At 52.3% G+C, this 23414-nt stretch overlaps 2 protein-coding genes across 5 annotated transcripts; one reads left to right on the plus strand and one right to left on the minus strand.

Annotated features, from left to right (window-relative positions):
- Positions 1-95: 95 nt before the first annotated feature.
- On the minus strand, positions 96-2982 carry Tspan31 (tetraspanin 31). 2 transcript variants are annotated; one of them, XM_026398299.2, is made up of 6 exons: positions 2786-2982; positions 2101-2268; positions 1607-1687; positions 1143-1271; positions 807-920; positions 96-710 (listed from the first exon to the last, which is right to left on the minus strand). In XM_026398299.2, exons 1-6 carry the CDS (start codon positions 2846-2848, stop codon positions 636-638), a joined length of 630 nt encoding a protein of 209 aa, XP_026254084.1. In that variant the 5' UTR covers positions 2849-2982; the 3' UTR covers positions 96-635. The 2 variants fall into 2 exon arrangements, with proteins under 2 accessions (XP_026254084.1, XP_026254086.1); XM_026398301.2 differs by lacking the exons at positions 2101-2268; positions 2786-2982 and adding exons at positions 2294-2451; positions 2586-2655.
- A 2381-nt stretch (positions 2983-5363) lies between these two features.
- Agap2 (ArfGAP with GTPase domain, ankyrin repeat and PH domain 2) lies at positions 5364-22186 on the plus strand. Of its 3 annotated transcripts, XM_026398296.2 has the most exons (19): positions 9767-11062; positions 12757-12815; positions 13358-13445; positions 13631-13716; positions 13865-14012; positions 15028-15162; positions 15493-15602; positions 16010-16168; positions 16326-16412; positions 16500-16604; positions 16983-17145; positions 17329-17448; positions 18624-18752; positions 19922-20070; positions 20170-20260; positions 20377-20599; positions 20727-20982; positions 21168-21404; positions 21691-22186. In XM_026398296.2, the coding sequence occupies exons 1-19, from the start codon at positions 9901-9903 to the stop codon at positions 21856-21858; spliced, it is 3675 nt and encodes a 1224-aa protein (XP_026254081.1). In that variant the 5' UTR covers positions 9767-9900; the 3' UTR covers positions 21859-22186. The 3 variants fall into 3 exon arrangements, with proteins under 3 accessions (XP_026254083.1, XP_026254081.1, XP_026254082.1); XM_026398298.2 differs by lacking the exon at positions 9767-11062 and adding an exon at positions 5364-5523 and having other exon boundaries at positions 21168-21781; XM_026398297.2 differs by having other exon boundaries at positions 21168-21781.
- Positions 22187-23414: the final 1228 nt, after the last annotated feature.

The following is a 23414-nucleotide window of genomic DNA, read 5'->3' on the forward strand; positions in this document are numbered from 1 at the left end:
TACACTAAGGGGTCTATCTCTCCTCCTCTTCCCTACCTTGATATTGGGGTCCTTTTTTTATACAGGAAAACAAAACAAGACAAAGAAATATGGTCTTTTCTTTAATGTTTCTTATTCTGATTGGCTTTGCCATTGGGTGATTTGAAAAACCACTTGAAAGAAGGAACTTCCCTGCACAACTATAAAGACTCTTTCATTAAGTTACACAGGGCCTAGGCTGTCAGAGGAGCTCTTTGACTGGAGGTTAAGGCGGCTTATGTTCACTAAGCTTTCTCAAAGTGGGTCTTGCATCTGATTTACTCTTGGAGCCAGGCCAAAGCATGTTGAGGTGGTCCAGCATGCAGAAGAGTGAAAAAAAAGAAATAGCTATGAGTGAGTGACTCTACCCCACATCCATGCACTCCCAGGCTCTGTCTATATCCACTTGGGGAAACAGGGAGTTTTTCCTCCTCCTTACTTACTCTTGTTCCAAAATATGTCAGGACTTAAAGCCTAGCCATTCAGTTAGTTTTAGGGAATGTGGCAAAGGGCCTTTCCTTTTTCTTAAACAAAAAGGGCTTTAGACCCTAAATTTTCCCAAAGGGAGGAATAAAAAGCTGAGAGAAAACAGGGAAAAGTCAAAAGGGTCCTTAGTCTCATAGAAAGGCACTAGGGTTAGCTCGAGGGTCCTTCTGATTACGAAATCTCATTGCTAGCCAAACGCCAAGGATCTATGGGAACAAAGGAGGAGAAGCACAAATTAGTTTTGAAATTTGGGGGATACACTTACTAGAGAAAGAGTGTATGAGGGAACTGAAGAATATTACCTCTGTAAAGCTAAAGAATAATCCAACACCCCCCAGGATTTTCAGGGCTTCGTCTGAATGCTTAAGAAACTTTTCTCCACACATCTGGCATGTGGAACTCCTGTTCTTGCAAATCTGAGGGTTACAAAATGTGTTTACAGATAATGCAAAGTCCCTAGTAACAAAATCCCGCTTAGCTATGTTCCCAGCATCCATATCTCCCCTTGTGCCAGTACAGTCCCAATACAAAGCTGCTAAAGAGGTAATGAGATTCCAATTAAATCGGCCAATGTGGGCATTGTCCTGATCTAGGTTGCTATTTTTCTCCCTGTTGTGCTTCCCCATCCATCAACTCACTGCATTGCAGGAAGGATCATCTTGGAACACAGTTGTGAGGTTGAACAACCCACAGCAATCAAAACTTCTTTCCAGTTCATGCCTGGTGCTGTTGCTCATGACCCACCAAGAAGCATTGATGACATCTGTCTAGAGAATACAAGCAAAGGGAAGTTATCTCCTATTCCCCAACATCCTGATCTTGGTTCAAGTGTCTCAGTTTCCCTGTTCTAACAAAAGAAGTCAACATCCTTTGGAAAGGAATGTATGTCACAATTACAGTGAGAAATGTCTGTTTTGTCAGGTTCTCTAGATAACCCTCATGGAGAATTAACCATGTATCTCAGAGGAAGCGCATGGCTGAAGTAGTGGACCTAGGATGATTTGGGGGAGCAAAGTCAAGACTTAAAGTAAGGAGTTACATCAGAATCCCACTTGGTAAGGTGGGGAAAGGCAAGCAAATACTTGAAAGGGCATCCCCTTACCTGTTTGCTTCGGTTAATAGCCAAACATGAGCAAGAGATTCCAAACTGGAAGATGAAGACCAAACCAAGGATGATCATGTACTGAGAGGAAGAGTTAATGGAATAAAGTAACCAGATTTTTTTTTTAATTTGACCTTTCTTTACATATATTAGTTGTAGATGGACACAATACCTTTATTTTATATAACTATGTGGTGCTGAGGATCGAACCCTGTGCCTCACATGTCCTAGGTAAGCATTCTACCACTGAGATACATCTCCAGCCCCAGTAACCAGATTCTTTTATGTTCCATTTAAAATAACCATCTGGTCTCATATGTTCATAGAAATTACACAATCATGTCAAGTTGAAACATCAGCTTTTGCTGTTTTGCAGACTATGTATGATACAGGGAAGGTCAAAGAGACATGTCCCTACAATCAGAGTCCCATACCCTTTCTAACTTATTCCTAGACAAGAGCCCAGGTGCCCCTATCATTTCACACCAGGATACAAAGAATAGCAGGACTTGGTGGTGGTTGACAGCACCCACTAGTCCTGCAACTGCAATTAGGAGAAGGAAGACTCCCACAGCAATGACTCCTCCAATGATGTGGATGCTGGACACCAGACCCAGGCCCTTGCCCCAAGCAGCCACTCCAATGAGCAACAAGCCCACCAGCTATAGGAAACAGAAAGCAGGATACATCTCAAAAGAATTCTGGCATACAGCACAGTCAAAGGCTATCACAAAGGGAATCTGGCAAAAACTGGACAATCCAGGTGCGTGAATGGTGGGGGGTGGGGGAACGGGTGCTACAGAAACAGCTTTCCTGGGTTCTCTTTCCAAAGTAGGTCAGAATGGCTGGGATAGGAATAGGGAGACAAGGGAAATAATATACACATTGAATCCTTGGCGCTGTCTACCACTTGTTTTGGAAAGAGACCGGTTCACGAAGTGAGGGATGGGACTTTATACCCACAGCCTTCACTTCTTACCCCCCATCCTCAGATAAGGCCCCTGATCACCGGAAGTCTCTCCTCTTCCACGGAAATCCCCAGGAATCCCCTCCTCGCCGGAAGTTCCTGGTAATCTTCCCGGAACCCCCAGTACACCCCTCTCCCCACCGGAAGTCCCCTAGAGATTCACCCCACTCGCCTTTCCGCCGCGAAGCTTTCCCCCACTTCCAAAATCTCACCATGTAGACCACGTTGAGAGCGCACAGCGCATTCTTGGAGCAGGCAAAGCCTCCGCAAACCATCTCCCCAGCTCTGGGGACCCAAGTGGTCCCAAGGACTTGGGGGGAGGGTCTTAGGGGACCGTCTTCAAGGACCCCGACAGCTTCTGTCTCTTTAAATCGAAGACGGCCAAACTAATTCTCTGCGCCTGCACGGTCCCACCCCTGCCTGTGGATTGGCGAAGCTCGAGGCTAATCCAGGACGTTGATGGCCTGAATGCCAATCAATCTGCTTTACGTCACCGACCCGCCTCCCGGTCCCTCCTTTAGTTTCTTCATTGGATGAAATTTATAACTGGGGGCCGGGTTTCTAGACAGTCTCATACCCACCGGAGCCTAAACTTCAAAGGCCCGGATTGAAAGCTGAGCTTTCAATGCTTAGGGTTGAGAGAGGGCTGATCTGGGGTGGGAGGCTCTGGAGAAGCTCAGGGGAAAAGCGAGAAAAGGGGTTTCGAAAGCTGGACGAAAGGGCTTTGCCCCTCGAAGGCGAGCCTTCCCCCCCCCCTTTCCCCTTGTCTTGCGGTGACCTCATGATGACACCATTATCTTGTTATTGCGTCACACTGGGGAACGCCCCAAAGAGACAGATATTGAGCTATTTGGCCAGGCCACTCAGACCTCAGGTTGAGCATAGCACCACCCAGCAAACCCTCACACGTTTTGTGTACACTAGTACACAAGTTCTGTTCGGTATCCCCGATTACCAGGGTGTGAATATGCAAGAAATCCAATTTGGAAAACAGCGGCCTTCGACTGGTGCTTTCCTGTTTGTGACAAAGCCACAAGAACACACACGGGTGTGCTGGGCATCTTCTTGCAAGCCTGATCCAGGGCTTGTGTTGGCGCGGGGGGGGGGGGGGCGGGGGGGACGGAGACATAAAGGGAGAAGTGCGGAATATGAATAAATATGAGAGGATTCTCACGTTATCACTCAGAGGTGGGCACAATGGTTGGTCAATAACCGTCTTTTATTGCATAAATGCTTTGACACACCTACACACCTCCCTTTTCATAGGAGTGGGGAAAGACATAATCCCTTTCTCCCCCAAGAGAAAGGAGCAGTCTTAGTGGGAATGATTTGTGTGTACTTAGATTCTGTGTTGCCTAAGCAATATAGTCTCACTGAGCCAGACTGCATGGGTTCCAACTTTGCCAGTTCCTAACCTTTGGCTAGGTATTTAAATTCTGTTCCCATTTCCTCATCTGTAAAGCATAACAATACACTTACTTTAATAACACACCTCTAACAGTTCTGGATTGTTGTGAGGATTACCTGGTTACCGCCCCCCCCCCATTTTATATGTGTGTGTGTGTGTGTGTATATATATGTTTTTATATATTTATTTTATGTATGTATTGTAAACTATTGTAAATTATACACATGTTAATTATGAAACTAATTGAACACACAACACAATAGTTTTATCTGGTTATAGGTTACTTTCCTTCTTTATAACTCATTCTACACACACACACACACACACACACAGGAGAAATTGGCAGGCCAGAGAGGTTTAAGTCTTGAAACAAAGTAACTAAGTCACACTACCTACCAACTTTTACCCCTAATCCTACTACCCTCCACTTCCATTTCTCCTTCAATTCCTTATGCACTCTCTTCTCTTACAGGTTCTAATTGAAGGTCTGACTATATTAGGGAGAAGGGAAACTGTCTGGCAAGCATCTTGGTGTTGTGTGTGTGTATGTGTGTGTGTGTGTGTGTGATGAAAAGGTCATTAAAATTGTAATCAGAAGACCATATCTTTGTTGAAAAGCTCACCTGTTTCTGGCCTCTCTGAGCCTCAGTTTCCTTTTCTATATAATAAAGATAAATAATCCTTCCCTTTGGGCCTGTTATGAAGACAATATATATGAAAGTGTATTAACTATTATACATTATACACATTAATTATTATGAAAATAATTGAACACATATCATGATAGTTTTATCTGTTTATTGGTTACTTTCATTCTTTATAACTCATTCTCCCCATAACTAAAGGGTTACATTACTAATTAAGATATTAGTCTTCAGGGATCATTAAAGGGTGTGGAGAGTAGTAAGTATAACTGTACACTAGAATTCAGGGCTATGAGTAATAGACTACTTGTATATGTATTTCTGTGTGAGTTTGAGACAACACAAGTTTGCAGATCCCCAACTTTGGATTTGTACCCGAGACTGGCTGGCCACATTTTCCCACAACTGACACCCATCTTAATTAGCCACCTCCCACAGGAGGCTCTGGGACACTTGCTAAGGTTCTCCCTCTACCTGACTGGGAAATCATACCAGGGGCTGGCTGGCAGGGCTGATGAGCCAACGCTAGAGGGAGTGGGAGGTGCAGGAGGTAGTGCTGTCCCAGGCTGTGGGTTTGAAACTCACCAGTCAGGAAGTGAGGCCGACAGACGGAAGGGCAAGCAGGGGCGGGGAGTTCTGGGGCACAGCAAAAGGGGCCTTCTAAGGTTTGGGGACTACAGAATCATGGGCTTCAGGGCCGGAGGTTACTGTTAGTCTGGCAAGACAGGTCTGGGCAACATGCATGCCCAGAGGCAGTTGGCTATAGCCACAGTGAGAGCAGAAGTCAGACGACATGAGGTGGCCAAGCAGGCTCTAAGCCACCTCAGGAAGCTGGCAGAAAGAGTGGGTGACCCTGATCTTCGGGACAGCATCCAGGCCTCACTGAACAACATACGAGGTAAGAGAAGTATCAGTCTCCCAACTTGGATGTATCGGGAACCAGCAAGGGCATAGAAGAGCTAACAGTATCATGTATCATTTCTCAATCAGCTACTTCCTAGTCCCCAGGACACAGCTAGGACTCTAGGGAAGAATACATTTGGGGAGGATTGAAAAAGACACAGGAGGTTATCATCCTTCCTTTTCCACAACTCTAATCCTTCTCCCAAGAGAACAAAATACAGGTCACTGTTGACCTGACCTTCTTGGCAGTGGAGAAGCATGGGGAAGCATGGGGAAGACCGGCTGTGACAGACCCATGGTAGACGTATTCCCTGCTTAGGGAGTATAGAACAGGAAGCAGTCGGGGCAAGAGGTTCTGGGACTGGATATTGTGTTCATTCCCAGGACCCACTAAGGATAAATGACCTCTTGTTTTCCAGCTGTAGACACACAGACAGACACACATACACACACTCTGGCTTCCAGGCACACTTAAAGACCATGCTCAGCATAGCTAAAGTGAAGAGAGGGTCCCTATGACTCTCCTTGGTCCCCTCTCCTCCTCATGTTCCTGTTCCTGTCTTCCCCCCACATACCTTCCGCTCTACCTCCTTAGTGCCATTAGAGCAAGTGATGACAACACAGGGAGGAAGTGCTGCCATGGCAACACCATCCGCCACATCCTCCTGCCCACCCCAGCCTTCAATCCTGTGGTGGGGCCCTGGCAGGAACAGAATCTCTCCATCCATAAGGCCTCACCACTAAGGAACTGGTAGAACTGGATGTCACTTTCAGCTTGTTCTCATCTCATTCACCTCTGATGTAGCAAAAAACTCACAAAGGGAAACTTCCTAGCTCATGAAGGGTATCTGGTAGAAGCACATCCTCCATCATATCCTGATCTTTTCCAATCACTTCAGTCTTTCTCCTTTTTTTTTTTTTTTTTGGTGCTGATCTCAAGCCCTTGTGCATGAAAGGCAAGCACTCTGCCAACTGAGCTATACTCCCAGCCCTCCATTCTTTTTTTTCTTCCTCTTCTTCTCCTCCTCCTCCTTTTCCCGCCCCCACCCCCAGTAATGGGGAGATTGAACCCAGGGTCTCTCACATGTTAGGCAAACATTCTACCACTGAACTACATCCCCAGTCCTTTTTCATTTTGACACAGGGTTTGGCTAAGTTGCTTAGAGCCTCCTTAACTTGCTCAGGCTTGCCCTTTAACTTTTGATCCTCCTGCCTCAGTCTCGAGTCCCTGTGGTTGCAGGCTTGCACCACCACACCTAGCCAGTCCTCTCCATTCCTAGATGCTACTTAGGGACTCAAGAGACCATTCTTTCCACCATGGATAGCTTCTGCCACATCCTCTGATGGGCCACCAGAGCATGGGGGAAGGAATGGTTGGTTTGGGTTCCTAGTAGGACAGTATGATTCCCTTCCCATGTCTCCCTCTTTCCATTGTCCTTCTGAGGCTAGTGCTCCTCTCAGCTTCTGTCCCCACCCTTTGATAGTAACTACACCTGACTTTTTCCCTGACAGCCTTTGCATTAGGAAAGGTAGACCTCAGGGGAGTGGCACATGGGGCCTCCTAGGAAAGAACTCTTAAGGTCCCCTGACTTTAAAAGGGGGGCTCTGATGTTATAGTTCAGTGGTCAAATGCTTGCCTTGCATACACAAGGCTCTGGGTTTGATCCCCAGCACTTGGGGTGGGGAGTGTCCATGGAAAGCATACAATGAAAATATCTTAAAAAAAAAAAAAAACAAAGGAGGAGAGAGGTGTAGGCCAGATAAAGAAGCTCCCTTTATGGGGCTGGGGATGTGGCTCAAGTGGTAGCGCGCTCGCCTGGCATGCATGCTGCCCGGGTTCGATCCTTAGCACCACATACAAACAAAGATGTTGTGTCTGCCGATAACTAAAAAATAAATATTAAAAAAATTTAAAAAAAAAAGAAGCTCCCTTTAGCTCTGGAAAAGGAGAGAGAAAGGAAGGTAGAGGCTGATGAGACTCCGTGTGTGTGTGTGTGTGTGTGTGTGTGTGTGTGTGTGTGTGTTTACTGGTGATAGAACCAAGGGCCTCAAGCAGGCAACTGCTCTACCACTGAGACCCCTAGCTCAAGGCTGTATTCTATATAAGTGATTTGTTCTACTCTTTCCCCAAGTCAGAAGTCTGTTACTATTGAATCCTCAAGGAAAACTGAGGCCATCAAAAGAAGGAAGGTAAAGGCAGAGCCAATAATTGTTCTTCACCTTCTCCTTCAAAAAAGACCAGTGAAGGGTCTCCTGAAATGGGGATGGTGGTGTCATGGTTCTACAGGGTGTGGGGAAGAAGCTGTTGACCTCCAGGACAGGACCTGGGAGGGACTGGATACAGGCCTCTTGAAGAGCAAAGGGCTCCTGGCATCCTGGTTCAGCCCCCCCAGACCGAGTGTGCCTTGGGCTCCTGCCTCCAAGAGCCGCCCACGGCAGCACTTAATATAGTCTCTGCGTCAGGAGGGTGGGATGCCAAATTAAGGGACCGCTTAGACTCTCCAAATCCTTAGGAGGGGTCTCCAAAAGGCTGCAGGGAGACCTCCTCCTTCCCAGCCCACTCCTGGGGTCTCAGCCTGTCTTCCCCATAGGCCTAATTGCTCATGCTTCTCTCTGGGGCTAGAGGACAGAAAACTTTGAACTCCAAGGCTTCTAGAAGGGTGGGGGACACAGTAAATGATGTCCAGTTTGTTCTGCCTACTTCCTCTTTAACCTTCTGAAAGCCCTGCCCCATAAACCTCAGGAGACTGAATGGAAACCCAGAAGAGGCTGGCTCTTGCTGCTTCAACTAAGGGGTCTTTATATTCTAGGAGCAAAATCCCCCACAGGTGGGTAACCAGGGGTGAGGGTAGTACCTTCACTAACCCAGCATCCCCTGTCAGGTCCCCACCTACTCTACACACTGATCCCTCCTCTCCCTCTCATCCCCACGTTTCTGAGGCACTCTTGGAGCTGCGGTTGCTATGGAGACTGGATGCATTTTGGTATTAGGGGGGCTGTCAGTTCTACATGTATTTCTTCTTGTTTCACCTTGAGCTGGAGCCTTTGACTCACTGGGCAGCTTAGGCTCCTGAGCCCTCAGATCTCTCCACTACTGACACACACACACACACACACACACACACACACACGCACACACACACCTTTTCTTATCCTGCTAAGTCCCATGTTTGTCCCCATCCCTAGGGAACACTTTCCAAGTTCACTTTGGGGCCATCAAATCAAGTTGGAACCCGTCAAAGAATTAAATGTAGGGGTATAGGTGGAGAGGGAGCTGGGTGATGAGAAAGGAAAGCATCTAGGTCCCCTGGGAGGGTCCGGGAAAGGGATTTCAGGGTTCCCCCACTTTCCCACTTCAGCTTCCCCAGAATTCGTAGCGACCCCAAGTTTGCTATGTTCCTGGCGTCTGCCCATTCAATAAGTCTATATTTACCCCTGTCCCTAAGTGCCACACCCCACAGTCTTGCTCACCAGCCTCGGTGTTCGAGAGGAGGGGGCTAGATTGTTGGATATGAGTCCAAGTCCCAGGAAATCCAGCCCAGGATTTGGGAGGGAAATCCAGTCCTGGATTTTGCACCGCCCTCGCAGACAGCGGCGCTGCTAGAGAGGTGGTGGGGGGGAAGGGGTAGGGGGGGCCGGGGGCCGCCTCCTCCTCAATGTGAGGGGAGCGCCCGGACACAGCGCGCATCCGGACCCAGCCGAGCCCGGGCAAGGCCCCTGGACTCTTCACCAGGATCTCACGCCCCTTCCCTCCCAGACCCCAGATCCGTGGGTTCCCACCCCCTCCTGTTCCCTCCTTCCACCCCCGCCGCCTCCTACATCTCCATCCCCAGCATCCTCCCCGCGCCCCTGCGAATCCCCCGCACCGCAAGCCCCACTAGCTTTCCACCCTCCTCAAGACCCCCTCTCACACCGCATCCCTGGCCCCTGGCCCTTCAGTCCCCATTCCATTCCCTTGCCTCCCCCGCATTGGCTCTTCTCTCCTAGCCTTCGGTCCCCTTTTCTGCCCCCTTTTCCTCCCTCTCCCTCATTTGCCCCCACTACTGTCCTCCCCGCCCTCCTCCGCCCATCTCAGCGCCCCCACCCAGGCCGGGGTGCACGGCCCGGCGCGCCTCCCCGGAGCATCACCAAGGTCCCGGGGCTCTAAGGGGGTGGGGGCGCAGGGTGGGGAGCATGGGGAGGGGGAGCCCCATGTGATGGGAGGGGGGCGCAAGCGGAGGCGGCGGAGGCGGCGGCGACAGCGGAGCCGGACTGTGGGCTCAGCGGGGTCCGGGGGCTGGGGGCAGCGAGCAGGGCGGCCCCATGGCCGGGCCCCCCTGAGGCAGTCCGGGGGAGTCCCCTCCCCTCCCCAGCTCGGGGGTCTCCGGGCCCCATGAGCCGGGGCGCGGGCGCGCTTCAGCGCCGGACAACGACCTACCTCATCTCGCTGACCCTGGTCAAGCTCGAGTCGGTTCCTCCGCCGCCGCCTTCTCCGTCTGCTATCGCGGCTGGCGCCCCTGGGGCTAGAGGCTCCGAAACCGGGGATCCTGGCAGCCCCCGAGGCGCGGAGGAGCCGGGCAAGAAGCGGCACGAGCGTCTTTTCCACCGACAGGATGCGCTGTGGATCAGTACTAGCAGCGCGGGAGCGGGGGGTGCGGAGCCCCCAGCTCTGTCCCCGGCTCCGGCCAGTCCGGCTCGCCCGGTCTCCCCCGCTCCGGGCCGCCGACTCTCCCTCTGGGCGGCCCCTCCTGGACCCCAGCTCTCCGGGGGACTGAGCCCCGACCCCAAACCCGGGGGCGCCCCCACCTCCTCCCGACGCCCTCTACTCAGCAGCCCGAGCTGGGGGGGCCCGGAACCCGAAGGTCGGCCAGTCGGCGGCGTCCCCGGTTCGTCCTCCCCTCATCCTGGCACAGGCAGCCGGAGGCTCAAGGTGGCGCCTCCTCCGCCGGCTCCCAAGCCTTGCAAGACCGTGACCACGAGTGGAGCCAAAGCCGGCGGGGGCAAGGGCGCCGGTAGCCGCCTGTCATGGCCCGAAAGCGAAGGCAAGCCCAGGGTCAAGGGGCCAAAGAGCAGCGCCGGGACTGGAGCTTCAGCCGCGGCCGCTGCTGCCACCGGCGGGGGAGGGGGCGCTGCAGCCTCGACCTCTGGTGGGGTCGTGGTTGGGGCTGGAGTCCGAGGGAAGCTGTCTCCTCGAAAAGGCAAGAGTAAGACCTTGGACAACAGTGACTTGCACCCAGGACCGCCTGCCGGCTCTCCTCCTCCTCTAACCATCCCAGCAATCCCGGCTTCTGGCGCTGCCGTTACCGCCACCTCCGCGCAGCCCCCCGGGCCAGCACCTCCAATCACTCTGGAGCCTCCAGCTCCAGGGCTGAAACGGGGCCGGGAGGGGGGCCGAGCATCCACTCGCGACCGCAAGATGCTCAAGTTTATCAGCGGTATCTTCACCAAGAGTACAGGGGGGCCTCCTGGCTCAGGGCCCCTTCCAGGTCCCGTGGGCCTGTCTTCTGGCAGCGGGTCCCGGGAGCTGCTGGGTGCTGATCTCCGCGCCTCCCCTAGTGAGTAGGATCAGGGCCTGAGAACAAGGAGGGGAGGGTACCTGGAATGCTCAATTGGGGGTGGAGGAGCAGAAAACTAGGAAAGCTTTTCCCTTGGGTGGACGGGGAACCAGGCTCACTCCTCTGCTAAGGACTGAGGCAAATAAGAGGTCCCTGACGCTGGAGGAGCAGTTACACTGTGCACCGTGAGTGATGACTTGATTTTGGAGGGGGATTCAGAAAGCCTCAAAGCTTTTTTTTTTTTTTTTTTTTTTTTTTGGTGGTGGTGGTGGGGGGAATGCCCTTGGTCAGAGTGACTTTAGGAAATTGCTACCAGAGAAGTCCCAGATCCCATTTTCATCCTCCGCTGGATTCTGGGAGCGCAGAAACTTGCTTTGCCTTGTCTAGAGGGACACTGAAGGTGAAGGGGATGAGAAAACCTCAGTTTTCCCTGAGCACTTAGGGCAGGTGGCATGATAGTGACCTTGCAGACAGCTCCTCGCCAGGAACAGGTCTTCTAGGTTGAGAGCAGGCTAGTGGTGTTTTCCACACAGGAAAGGCTGACTGGGCGGTCCACAAGTGCGCGGGGGCTGGAACGTGCTGAATATTCAAACGTGAAGTGAGAGAACGCGGATAGGAAGCCTCACTTCCCCCACTGCCCACCCCCGCTCCACAGCAGCGTCGATACCCGCCCGGGGCTGACCCCGGAGTGAGTGGGGTGGGGGGCGGAACTGTTGCAAAGGCAATTCTTACACCAGGAGAATTGGGAGGCCGTACAGGGGAAGGTAGTGCCACCCAGGGGTGTCTTTATTATTATTATTTTTAACTGGGGTAGACAGGCAGGGGACTGAGTTCGGCTCACAAGCTCACACTCCCCTGAGGGGAGGCGGGTCTGGAAGCGGGGGCGGCCCCTGGGGTTTGGCTCCCGAGCGGGTGGGAGCAGATGGCTCCAGATCCCAGAGTTCCCGCGGCAGCTGTGGCGCCCCGGGAATGTCCGGCCAGTGTCAGGCGCGGGGGCTGGACCCGGCGGGGCGGAAGGAGCATCCTTCCCCCACCCCACCCTAGGTCTGTGGTTTCTCTAGGGCAGGGGATGGATCCTTTCCCCATAGTTCTTTTAGAGGGTGTTTCGGGGGAAGCCATGGGAGAGGGAGGTATAGGAAAATCCAAGCTCTATCCCTTGGAGTGTGTGTGTGTGTGGGGGGGGGTCAGAGCCACTGTGCGGTTGACCTTGAAAAGGGGGAGGGAAAGCCCTCACCTCAGTTTCTCTGTGTGAAATGGAGATTGAGGAAGACTCACTCCCTTCTAAGTGCCAGAACCTCCTCCCAGGATCGGTCCTGGGAATCTTTCCGTCAGGGAGGAGCCCTTCCTCTTTCTTCCAGAGGGAAGAAGTTGCCACTGTGAGAGCCTTGTCTCCCGGTCTGGGGCAGGGACCCACCGTTTAGGGATGTGCTTTAAGGGAGATGCCAACTGAAGTATTTTTGTCTTGCTAGCTCTGTTGCTAAGCAACCACTGAGCGGTGGCAACAGCTGTGGGGAGAGCGGTTAGGATGGGAGGACTGGGGACCACTCTCAGACCTATCTGTTGCACAAACCTCTCCAGAGCAGGCAGGCAGGGTCCTGGATATTAAGGGACACTCAAAGAGAGGAGGGGTTGATGAGGGTTGGGAGTCCTCCTGGGCAGCAGCCTCCCCTCTTACTGCCCCTCTTTCCTTACAGAGGCAGTGGTCAATAGCCAGGAATGGACTTTGAGCCGCTCCATTCCTGAACTGCGCCTGGTAGGTAACCCAGGCCCTTGGCCCGCCTCATAGGACCTGGAGTGGTTTTCCAACTCTCCTGAGAGTCTACCTTCATTGCACTATTATGGGGCTTGATACACCCTCACAACTTTTTCTTCATTCTTTATGCTCTTGTTTCCCTGTTTGTCCAGGACCCTCTTCCAGGCTTCTCATTTCTGACATCTGCCCTTTGTACCATTCATGTACCATTGCCTAGAATTGGGTACTACTTTCCAACTAGTGTCTAGGCCTGTGACATGCCATGCACACACAGGTCTAATGTTTCCTAAACAACACAAAAGAACTGGCACTGTGCTGCTTATGTTCTTCAGTGATTCACTTCAAGCTTGAGTTTATTTCTTACCCTACTTAAGCCATACTTATCACAACTGCTCTCTCTTAACTGACAGTTGTGCAGAACCTCTAGGACCTACTTGGGTGATTTAACACTGCCAGCCCCTTGGGAGTCTCTGGCGTGTGTAGACCCAAGCATTTCCCCCCTCATAATTCCCATTGTCTCTGCCTCACAACCTTGCTTTCAGGGTGTACTGGGTGATGCCAGGAGTGGAAAGTCATCGCTCATCCACCGATTCCTGACTGGTTCTTACCAGGTGCTGGAGAAGACTGAGAGTGAGTTCTCAGGAGCAAGAGTAAGCTAAGGATTGGGGTGGTGGATTCAGGAGTAAAATCAATGTCTGGGTAGTTATGAAGACCATGGGAATGGTGAAGCCATAGTAGCTAAAGTACAAGGAACTAGAAAAGTTTGATGACCTGGCTACCTCTGACCTGTTAAGCCTTTCAACTCTTCTGGACAGGTGAGCAGTACAAGAAAGAGATGTTGGTGGATGGACAGACTCATCTGGTGCTGATTCGAGAGGAAGCTGGGGCACCTGATGCCAAGGTGAGGAGCAGAAGCAGTGGAGAGGGTAGACTGATTGAGGACAGCATTGAATATGGGAGAAGACTCTGGCTTCCTAGGTCTCCCTCTGGGTAGTCCAGAGAGGTAGTGAACCTGTATGACCCTCCATTTGCCACTTCACCCCCGCAAGTTCTCAGGCTGGGCAGATGCCGTGATCTTCGTCTTCAGCCTGGAGGATGAGAACAGTTTCCAAGCTGTGAGCCGTCTTCACGGGCAGCTGAGCTCCCTTCGGGGGGAGGGACGAGGAGGCCTGGCCCTGGCACTGGTGGGGACACAAGGTAAGGAGGGGTTGAAGAGATAGTGCTTTCAGGGGAGGCCTTGGGATGCCCCTAGGATATTGCCCAGTGCAGTTGAGAGTTCAGTAAGGTGTAGAAATGGCTACTTGAATTTCAGTAAACCTCTGGAGGGAGCCTGATCTTCCAATAAGGAAATCATGAAAGCATCACAAACTTTCCAACATCTGAGCAGAGAAAAGGGGACTGCCAGGGTGGAAAAGGCAGCCATAATGGCCATCTCTGTTCCTTTCCTGAGATGTCACCTACCTTGTGTTCTCACACTGCCATTTCCCAATGCCACCACCAAAGCACATAGAGGATCTCAAGTAGGATAGATACAAAGCCTTTTCCATTTCCTCCTTGCTACAGATGGGTCAGGCTGGCACCTTTTGAAGGAACTTATCTGAAAACAAAGAGAAAGCACCTGGAGAAAACAGAAGGGCAGAAAACCTTTTAGTTCTCAAAGTAGTGACTCAGGCTCTCAAACTTCACTGGGACAGGAAAAGCTTTGCCGGTATCCACCTGTATCTACCTGGCAGGCTCTCTGTCTGGATGCCTGTGCTGCAGGTGCCAGCCTCCACCTGTTGCTTTCCTCTTGGTTTCTCACTATAGAATGAGCAGTGCACCTGTTATGATGGGCATACAACCTTTTCCTCATCTGCACTGCCATGTGATCTCTCGGATCATGGTTCCATAGATTTCCAGGGCAGGGTGATTATCACTCACGAGTTTCAGCCACTTCAGATGGGGTCAGGAAGCTACCCTGTCAGAATAGCTCCACTCTCCTCTGGAGTATTTTTTGAACTGCTTATGCCTTGCCTTCTTACTTGCAGCTGCGCATGTGACCTGGGCCCTACACTCAGAATTTACAGAATTTACTATTTGAGCAAGGACAGATGCTCTTTGATACTCTGCCTTCAGTGGGTTCAGCATAAGCCTGGAGCATAGATAAAGAGAATCATGAATAGTGGGGGGAAGGGGCCCCTCATCATATCCTGCCCCTTTCCTATTCCCTCAGACAGGATCAGTGCTTCCTCTCCTCGGGTGGTTGGTGATGCTCGTGCCAGGGCTCTGTGTGCAGAAATGAAACGCTGCAGCTACTATGAGACTTGTGCAACCTATGGGCTCAATGTGGATCGGGTCTTCCAGGAGGGTGAGTGTGGCTATCCCCAGTGCATGCAGGAAGCAGGGAACTGAGAGCCTGGGATATTCTAGAGGACTGGAATCCAGGCCTCTTTGTCAGCCAATGACAGGAAATTAGCTTCTGTGGAAGGGAGAGAGACCAGGGAGACCAGAGAAGGTTTGCTTTATAGCACAAGATCTTTCTGGGCTCAGGAACTGGCAAGGCTACAGGGGGCATAGGCCACAGTGACAGGGAAGTTGGAGCCTATATTATCTGCTGGGGATTTCTCGAAGCTGGACATGGAAGGATGGTCTTGTGTATCTGCTGTGCTCATTCCTCTCCCTCACCCGTTCCTTCAAGTGGCCCAGAAGGTGGTGACCTTGCGCAAACAGCAACAGCTTCTGGCTGCCTGCAAGTCCCTGCCCAGCTCCCCAAGTCACTCAGCTGCTTCCACCCCTGTAGCTGGGCAGGTGAGTTGGGGTTTGAGGGACAACAGAAAAGGGGCTGGGATCTGAAGATAGACACAGAATACCAAAGAGGTTTGGGGAGCAGGAGAAAAAAGAGGGAATGGTGGTGATACTAAGTGTAGAAAGCATTTGAGGAAATCAACCAAGTTTGAGTCACCATTTGTCCTTGAGCAAGTCGCCTCACTTCCCAAGATTATCTAGAAAATTGTATGGCATGATACTTGTGAAGTCAACCTTTGCAAAACTTAAAGCACAGTAACAATGCTAGTATATATTTTTATTATTAATTATAATGTAAATGAAGAGTGAGAAGATCAACTAATGTCTCCAGTTCCCCAGAATCGGATGTAAGAGTAGCTTGTCTGGGGAGGAAATAGCTCAGCTCTGCTGACCCCTCCATATGTCCTCAGGCTAGTAATGGAGGCCACACTAGCGACTACTCTTCCTCTCTACCATCCTCACCCAATGTTGGTCACCGGGAGCTTCGAGCTGAGGCAGCTGCAGTGGCTGGATTGAGCACTCCAGGGTCCTTGCACCGGGCAGCCAAGCGCAGGACCAGTCTTTTTGCGGTATTGGACATACTGACTCCTTTTTCTCCTGTCCTCTGTTACTTGCACATCTTTCCTCATCCTTAGACCCCTCTGTTGGGCCCTTCTTTATTTGTCTTCCCTGTCCTTCCATCAGTGTATCTCTCTATCAATCCTCTGATTCCAATAATCATTCCAGAATCGTCGGGGTAGTGACTCTGAAAAGAGGAGCTTGGACAGTCGGGGAGAGACAACCGGAAGTGGGCGAGCCATCCCTATCAAACAAGTGAGTAGTCCAGGGATTGGGGGGGAAGGCAGGGAGTTAGTTGGTGTTAGCTGGCTTTTCTTTCACACCCCTTTTTCTGTACTCCAGAGCTTCCTACTAAAGCGAAGTGGCAATTCCTTGAACAAAGAATGGAAGAAGAAATATGTGACTCTGTCCAGTAATGGCTTCCTACTCTACCACCCCAGCATTAATGTGAGTAGCAGAGACTGGGCATCCTGGCCAGCCCTGGATACCCTTCCAGCTCTACCTGTCTGTTTCTAATAAGCACTAACATAATCTCTGGGGAGATCTAGTTCTATTCTTTTAAGTTTAGGAAGCATGTTAAGAACCTGCTGTCTGCCTATGCTGGCAATCTAGAGAGAGAACACTTAGGAAGGGCCTATTCCTGGTCTGCCACTCAGACAATGCTTTATGGAGGAAATAATTCTGGAACAAGTCTGATGGGCTCCTCTCTTAGAAGTTCATTCCAGCCCAGTCAGTGCCTGGGGCCCCCTTTCCATCCCATACTATCGACTGCTTCCTAGAACCACCTAACCTTCTCCACACTCTCAACTTTCTGTACCCCTCCAGGATTATATCCACAGTACCCATGGCAAGGAGATGGACTTGCTACGAACAACAGTCAAAGTCCCAGGCAAGCGGCCTCCAAGGGCCATATCTGCTTTTGGTCCCTCAGCCAGCATCAACGGGCTGGTCAAGGACATGAGCACTGTCCAGATGGGTGAAGGCCCTGGTGAGTGGGGCTCATGACAAGGGGGAAGGAGAGGATCCAGAGATGGATAAAAGAGAGGGATAAAAGGGGAGTAGGGGTTGACCCTAGATAAGTGGGAAAGTAGGTGATCAGGAGGGACCAAATAAGGAAGGGTACAGGAACACAGAAGTTCACTGACATTTTATCCTCTTTTCCTTACAACAGAAGCCACAACTCCCATGCCCAGCCCCAGCCCCAGCCCCAGTTCCCTGCAGCCACCACCAGACCAGAGCACCAGGCACCTGCTGAAACCAGATCGGAATTTGGCCCGAGCCCTCAGCACTGGTCAGTGGGAGCACCCTTCATCCATTATCTTTCAGAGCCAAATAGGATGTAGATGGGAAGTGCAGTGGGGTTGGAGGCCTGGATTTGGAATAAATGCACAAGTGGACACATGGAGTGTCTGCTGGGTGCCCAGCACCAAACAGCCATACTGTGTCTATCATGATGGTTAAGACACATGGGCTCTAGAGCCAAACTACCAGAACCCAAATCCTGACTTATCACATGAGCAAATTATTCAAACTCTCCATGTCTAAATTTCCTCATTGTTAAAATGGAGATAATAGTTTCTACCTCATGGGCTTGAGACTTAAACAAACTGAGAACATTGTCCAGCATCAACATTTAGAATGTCTGAAAATAAAAAATAATACATACATACATACGTATGTATAAAACATTGTAACAAATGATCCTCACAACAACTTTATCAGGTCAAGATTACTCTCCACATTTTAGTGATGAAGAAATTGAGACTTACAAGATTAAGTAACTTACTCAAGGTCTCAAGGCCAATAAGTGGCAGAGTGAGGATCTCAGTTCATATCTGACTCTGAACATGTCCATCTCCCCAGGAATGATCTAGGGGGCTTCTCCTGGAGAGGGACAGTTGAGGAAGGACACCCCAAAATGCCAAAGCTGGTTCAGAGGAGAAGACAGGCTATCAAGAAATCAGGGGTGGGAATAAGCTCAATGGAAGAGTAACTTGCCTGTTATGTGGGAGGCCCTGGGTTCAATCCCCAGTACCACCAAAAAAAAAAAATAATAATAATAATAATAATAAAATTTAAAAAGAGGAAGAAGAGGGTGTGGTGGCACATACCTATAATCCCAGCAGCTCTGGAAGCTAAGGCAGGAGGATTGTAGGTTCTAAGTCAGCCTCAGCAACTTAGCAAGGCTGTAAGCAACCTAACAAAAGCCTGTCATAAAATTAAAAAAATAAAATAAAATAAAATAAAAAGGTCTGGGGATGTAGCTCAGTGGTTAAGTGACCCTGGGTTCAATCCCTGGTACCAAAAAAGAAAAGAAATCAGGAAATCTGGGCAGGGGCTAGAGCTCAGTGGGTAGAGTGTCTACCTAAGCATCCTCAAGGTCCTAAGTTCAATCTCCAGTAACCCCCCCAAAAAGCAGGAAATTTGTGGAGGGGCAACTGAGGTAGCTGTGTCCCCCTCCCTAAGACTGTACCCCATCTGGAGACCTGAGCCCCCTGAGTCGGGAACCCCCTCCTTCTCCCATGGTGAAGAAACAGAGGAGAAAAAAACTGACAACACCATCCAAGACCGAAGGCTCGGCTGTGCAGGCTGAAGGTGAGGCTCTGGTTGGCCATTCCATTCCCACGCTGGACCCTCATCCCCAACAGCAGATCCCTGGCCTAGTTCCTATAGCAGGAGGAAAAGTGCCTGAGCTGAGTGCTTGACTGTCGTTACGACTGCACATAAATGAGTGAAATAATGGATGGACTTTTCTCAGCCCATCCTTCCCCTGTTCCTCAGCCAGTGCCTTTCCCCCAGTAATCTCCAGCCCCTGTTCTCAATGACATGCATAAGTCTGAAGCTCCTGCTCCCTCTCCTAATGACTCTCTAGTGCCTGTTCCTATCCTCATCTCTACTTATGACCCCATCCCCTGTACCCCCAACCCTAATGACTCAGCCCCTGATCTCAGTGTCCCTGTTGACTCCCCAACTCCTGGACTCTGGCCACCCAACCCCTGCTTCAATAACTTTAAGTGATCACCAGGCTCCCTCAAAAAACCTGTCCACAGCAATACCATTCCTGTCTCCCAGTAACCCACCCCAGGCATCAGTGATTCCTAGGTCCCAGGGCCCTCTCATTCCAGCCTGTGTCCCAGCTTCTGTTCCCTTCCCCCATGTTCACTCAGATCCTGACCCTCCCTCCTCCTCAGAGACCCGGCTCCTCTCTGATCATGATAACTGTCCCCACTGCCCCTGCTTTCTGCCGGGTGCTCAGACCCGGGTTCCAGATCTGCCTACTCTCATGGCTCTTGGCTTCCGCTCCACTCTGCTCTGGGGCCACTGACTTTAGTTCTGCTTTCTCTCCCCATCTGTCTGTCCTGCTTTGTCTCTGGCACTCTGTCACTCTCTCCATCTCTATATCTGCCTCTCTTTTCTTGGTCTCTCTGTTCTGCTCTCCATTCTATCTCTATCTCCTTCGCTTCGGGAAACCAGCCAAGCGCAAAATGTGGAAACTAAAATCCTTTGGTAGTTTAAGAAATATTTATAAAGCAGGTAACAAGCGGGAGCCTGGAGGGGCGCTCAGCTGGGGTGCAGAGGGGTGGGGGTACCCCTGCCTCTCCCTGCATGTGCTCGGGCTTCCTGCTCTCCCCGACCCTCTGCTTCCCCTTCCCCCACTGCCCCACTCCCTGGGGCTCGGGATGGACATCAGGGAGGAAGGGTCTGGGGAAGGCAGCCCCTGCTTGAACTCTGTCCCTTATGCCACCATCCCATCCCCCACCCAGAGGAAAACTTTGAGTTCCTGATCGTATCCAGCACTGGTCAGACGTGGCACTTTGAGGCAGCCAGCTTTGAGGAGAGGGACTCCTGGGTCCAGGCCATCGAGAGTCAGATTTTAGCCAGTCTGCAGTGCTGTGAGAGCAGCAAGGTCAAGGTAATGGTTGAGGGGATGAGAGGAGAGAGGGATGAGAAGAGAGAGGGAGGAGAAGGGAGTTCCTTTAAGAGTCAATAGTAATCCTAGCCCTCTCTGCAGCTGCGCACTGACAGCCAAAGTGAAGCCGTGGCCATCCAGGCGATCCGGAACGCCAAAGGAAACTCTATCTGCGTCGACTGCGGGGCCCCCAGTGAGTGCAAAGGGGCAGCAGAGGGTCCTTGGAGGTGGTGTCTCTGGCTAGGGAGTATGGTTCGCTGTAGGTGTAGTAGGTAAAACCGGAAACCGACCCCCGCACTCCGTCCCCAGACCCCACGTGGGCCAGCTTGAACCTGGGCGCACTCATCTGTATCGAGTGTTCTGGTATCCACCGGAACCTGGGCACACACCTGTCTCGCGTACGTTCGCTCGACTTGGATGACTGGCCGCGGGAGCTGACCCTGGTGCTGACGGCTATTGGCAACGACACGGCCAACAGCGTGTGGGAAAGCGACACTAGGGGCCGCGCCAAACCCACACGGGACTCTTCGCGGTAGGTGTGAAGGAACAGAGGCGGCGGGGACAGGCAGTTGCTGGAGCCCGAAAGGATTCCCTGAGTAGAGGACAGAGGTCCTAGTTAGAGGTTTCTAGAACCTTTCCATTGCTCCATGGTTCTGTAGGGAGGAGCGTGAATCATGGATTCGCGCCAAATATGAGCAGCTGCTGTTCTTGGCGCCGCTGGGCACGACCGAGGAGCCGCTGGGCCGCCAGCTGTGGGCCGCTGTGCAGGCCCAGGACGTGGCCAATGTTCTCCTGCTTCTGGCCCATGCGCGACACGGGCCGCTCGACACCAGCGTAGAGGACCCACAGCTCCGTTCCCCACTTCACCTGGCGGCCGAGCTCGCCCACGTCGTCATCACGCAACTGCTACTGTGGGTACGTGAATGGGGGACGAGTAGGTAAAGGAATCTTTGAGGACTCCCATCTCAGAACACGACTAGCGCGGTAGAGCCCGATGTTCCCAGAGAAACCCTGGAGGTGGGCTTGGAACTCTTGGGGTGTCGGTGTGCGGGTGTGGGCCCCTCGGGGACGCGCGGTCACGCGGCGATTTCTCTCTCTAGTATGGCGCGGACGTGGCGGCCCGCGACGCGCAGGGCCGCACGGCGCTGTTCTACGCCCGTCAGGCGGGAAGCCAGCTGTGTGCCGACATCCTTCTGCAGCACGGGTGTCCAGGCGAGGGAGGCAGCACAGCCACCACGCCCAGCGCAGCCACCACGCCCAGCATTACTGCCACGCCCAGCCCCCGCCGCCGGAGCAGCGCAGCCAGCGTGGGCCGTGCGGACGCCCCGCTCGCGCTGGTATAGTTGCCCAACAGCGGGAGAGACACCCCTACCCCCATGCGGGCCGGGCACGAACACACCGGGTGGACAGCTGGACAGATGCACTCACTCACCTCTCCAATCCGCACCCCGCCCCACGGGAGCACTTCCTACCCTCACGAGGGCACAGCCCCCACGCCTCCCAGAAGACACAAACTCACCTCCCTCTCCCCAATGAGGCATGGAGACACCCCAGCTCAACACGCTCCCTCTCCACTGTTTCCACCCTCGGATTGCTCTGGGTCTACCCGCTCGGTGTTTGCAGAAAGGGACGTCCCTGCCACGGTACCGGTTCCAGGGCGCTTGGACATGCCCGCCCGCGCCCTCTAGGGGCGGGAAAAAGACCCAGTCCTGCCTGCATTCAACAATCCACGGCAGGAGCCCAAACCCAGGCTGGCTCCTGGGGCGACGCCACGCCAGAGGGAGGGGTTAGTACGTGGAGCGCTAGCCCTGGGACTTGGGGCTGATACCGGGGCCCCCGACCCTTCAATGCTGATCTCACTGCCCAGTAAATGGGGGAAGGGCAGCGAGGGGCAGGACCCCTGCTGCCTGTGGAGGTGGAGGGGTCCCCAACCCTTTCCGTGAAAGGGACCATGAGGAGTGGAAATCAGGATGTTCCCCTACACCTACCCATGGGTAAAAGTAAAAGGCCAGGGGGAGCCAAGATCCTGGGTCCTTCCCCTAATATCTTGGGAGGGAGAAAGGATGAAGCAGGAGCAGGCTAAGGGGGCTGGGGAGGGGCTTTGTAATTTATTGCTTTGTTCCCCAACATGGGAGTGGGGTGGGCATGGGCGTGGGGAGGGCGTTCTGGGGTAGGGGGAGCCAAGGGTGGGCAGGGGGTGGGGTGGGGTGGGGGTGCTCTCGGGTTGTGTCTGTGCCTGTGACTGCGTACCTGTGACTGTGCAGCGCCCGTGGTGATCTGGGGTAGGGGGCACCCCTGAAATGGGACCCCTCCCCCATTATTTCTTTCTGTCCAGCCCCTCCCTTCCACTGGAGCAGCTCCAGACCTGTCCCTCACCCCAGTGCTCTCTCCCAGCCAGGGCTGAGAGGATGTGCAGTGGTTGCGTTTCCAGGCCCCCTGCCCCATCCCCAGAATGGGAGTGGTGGGGTAAACTTAACCTGTCTGAGCCCTGCCTCCCTCAATCAACCCAGTCCTTGGGCTGTCTGTGTCAGTGGTTTCCGGTCTTTTTTTTTTTTTTTCTGGCTAAAATAATTTGCAAAAGACCAGGTAATTGGGGAGGGAGCGGGGGTGGGGGAGCAGGGGATGCCCCCCTCATCTCCTCTGAGGCAGGTGGTGTGAAACTTCAACAGCAATTAAAGAGGAAGTGATTTTGTCTAGGGGGTGAGCTGCTGGTCTGTTCTTGAAGAGACAAGTCAGGGTACAGCCTTGGTGAAGGCCCAGAACTGGAGGTGGGAAAGGGCCAGGCAGAAGTCCCTCCCACCGACCTGAAGCAGGGAAGTACCAATGGGCATGGAAGTGGTTCCCTCTTGAACAACAGTCCTGGGTTCATGCAGTGGAAAGAGATGGGCAGGTGGGAGGAACTGTGGGGAACTTGGAAGCAAAGAAGTCACATTTAGAAGTTCTGGAAGAGTTGGAGTGTGGTGCTTGGAGGAACAGATAAGGCTGTGGTAGGTGGTGGGTGTGTGGTGAAATGACATGGTCACCCTGGTTAAGAGTAGGAACAGATCTGATTTTGAAATGTGACCCTCCATTCCCTAGCTAGGGGACCTGAGGCAGTTGACTTTGGAGGCATCTATTTATTTGTGATCTGAGCAATTCCTTCAGAAGACATCTGGTAAATGCTCTAGCCCTGGAGAGCTGCCCTATGCCAGCCTACTCACCTTGAGTACCAAGTACTAGAGTAGAGCTAATAATAGGGATCCTTCTCCTGGCCCTAGTCAGGGGGTGCTAGGGAGAGCAGGGGTGAAAGATCTGGGAATGATTTCCCAGCCAGTTGTGGGTCCCTGATGTCCATAAACTCCATACTA

The sequence above is a fragment of the Urocitellus parryii genome, chromosome 5 (genome assembly GCF_045843805.1).
Source record: "Urocitellus parryii isolate mUroPar1 chromosome 5, mUroPar1.hap1, whole genome shotgun sequence".
NCBI lineage: Eukaryota > Metazoa > Chordata > Mammalia > Rodentia > Sciuridae > Urocitellus > Urocitellus parryii.

What these genes read in the sequence shown, in the direction of transcription:
- Tspan31 (XM_026398299.2), bottom strand. Translation starts at nt 2,848, where the DNA reads ATGGTTTGCGGAGGCTTTGCCTGCTCCAAGAATGCGCTGTGCGCTCTC. An exon ending in ACCAAGTCCTGCTATTCTTT is followed by an intron (nt 1,688 to 2,100) that starts GTATCCTGGTGT and finishes TCTTCCTCTCAG; the next exon opens with TACATGATCATCCTTGGTTT. An exon ending in CTATTAACCGAAGCAAACAG is followed by an intron (nt 1,272 to 1,606) that starts GTAAGGGGATGC and finishes TGTATTCTCTAG; the next exon opens with ACAGATGTCATCAATGCTTC.
- Agap2 (XM_026398296.2), top strand. Translation starts at nt 9,901, where the DNA reads ATGAGCCGGGGCGCGGGCGCGCTTCAGCGCCGGACAACGACCTACCTC. An exon ending in GCAGGACCAGTCTTTTTGCG is followed by an intron (nt 16,169 to 16,325) that starts GTATTGGACATA and finishes TAATCATTCCAG; the next exon opens with AATCGTCGGGGTAGTGACTC. An exon ending in GTGAGAGCAGCAAGGTCAAG is followed by an intron (nt 20,071 to 20,169) that starts GTAATGGTTGAG and finishes CCCTCTCTGCAG; the next exon opens with CTGCGCACTGACAGCCAAAG.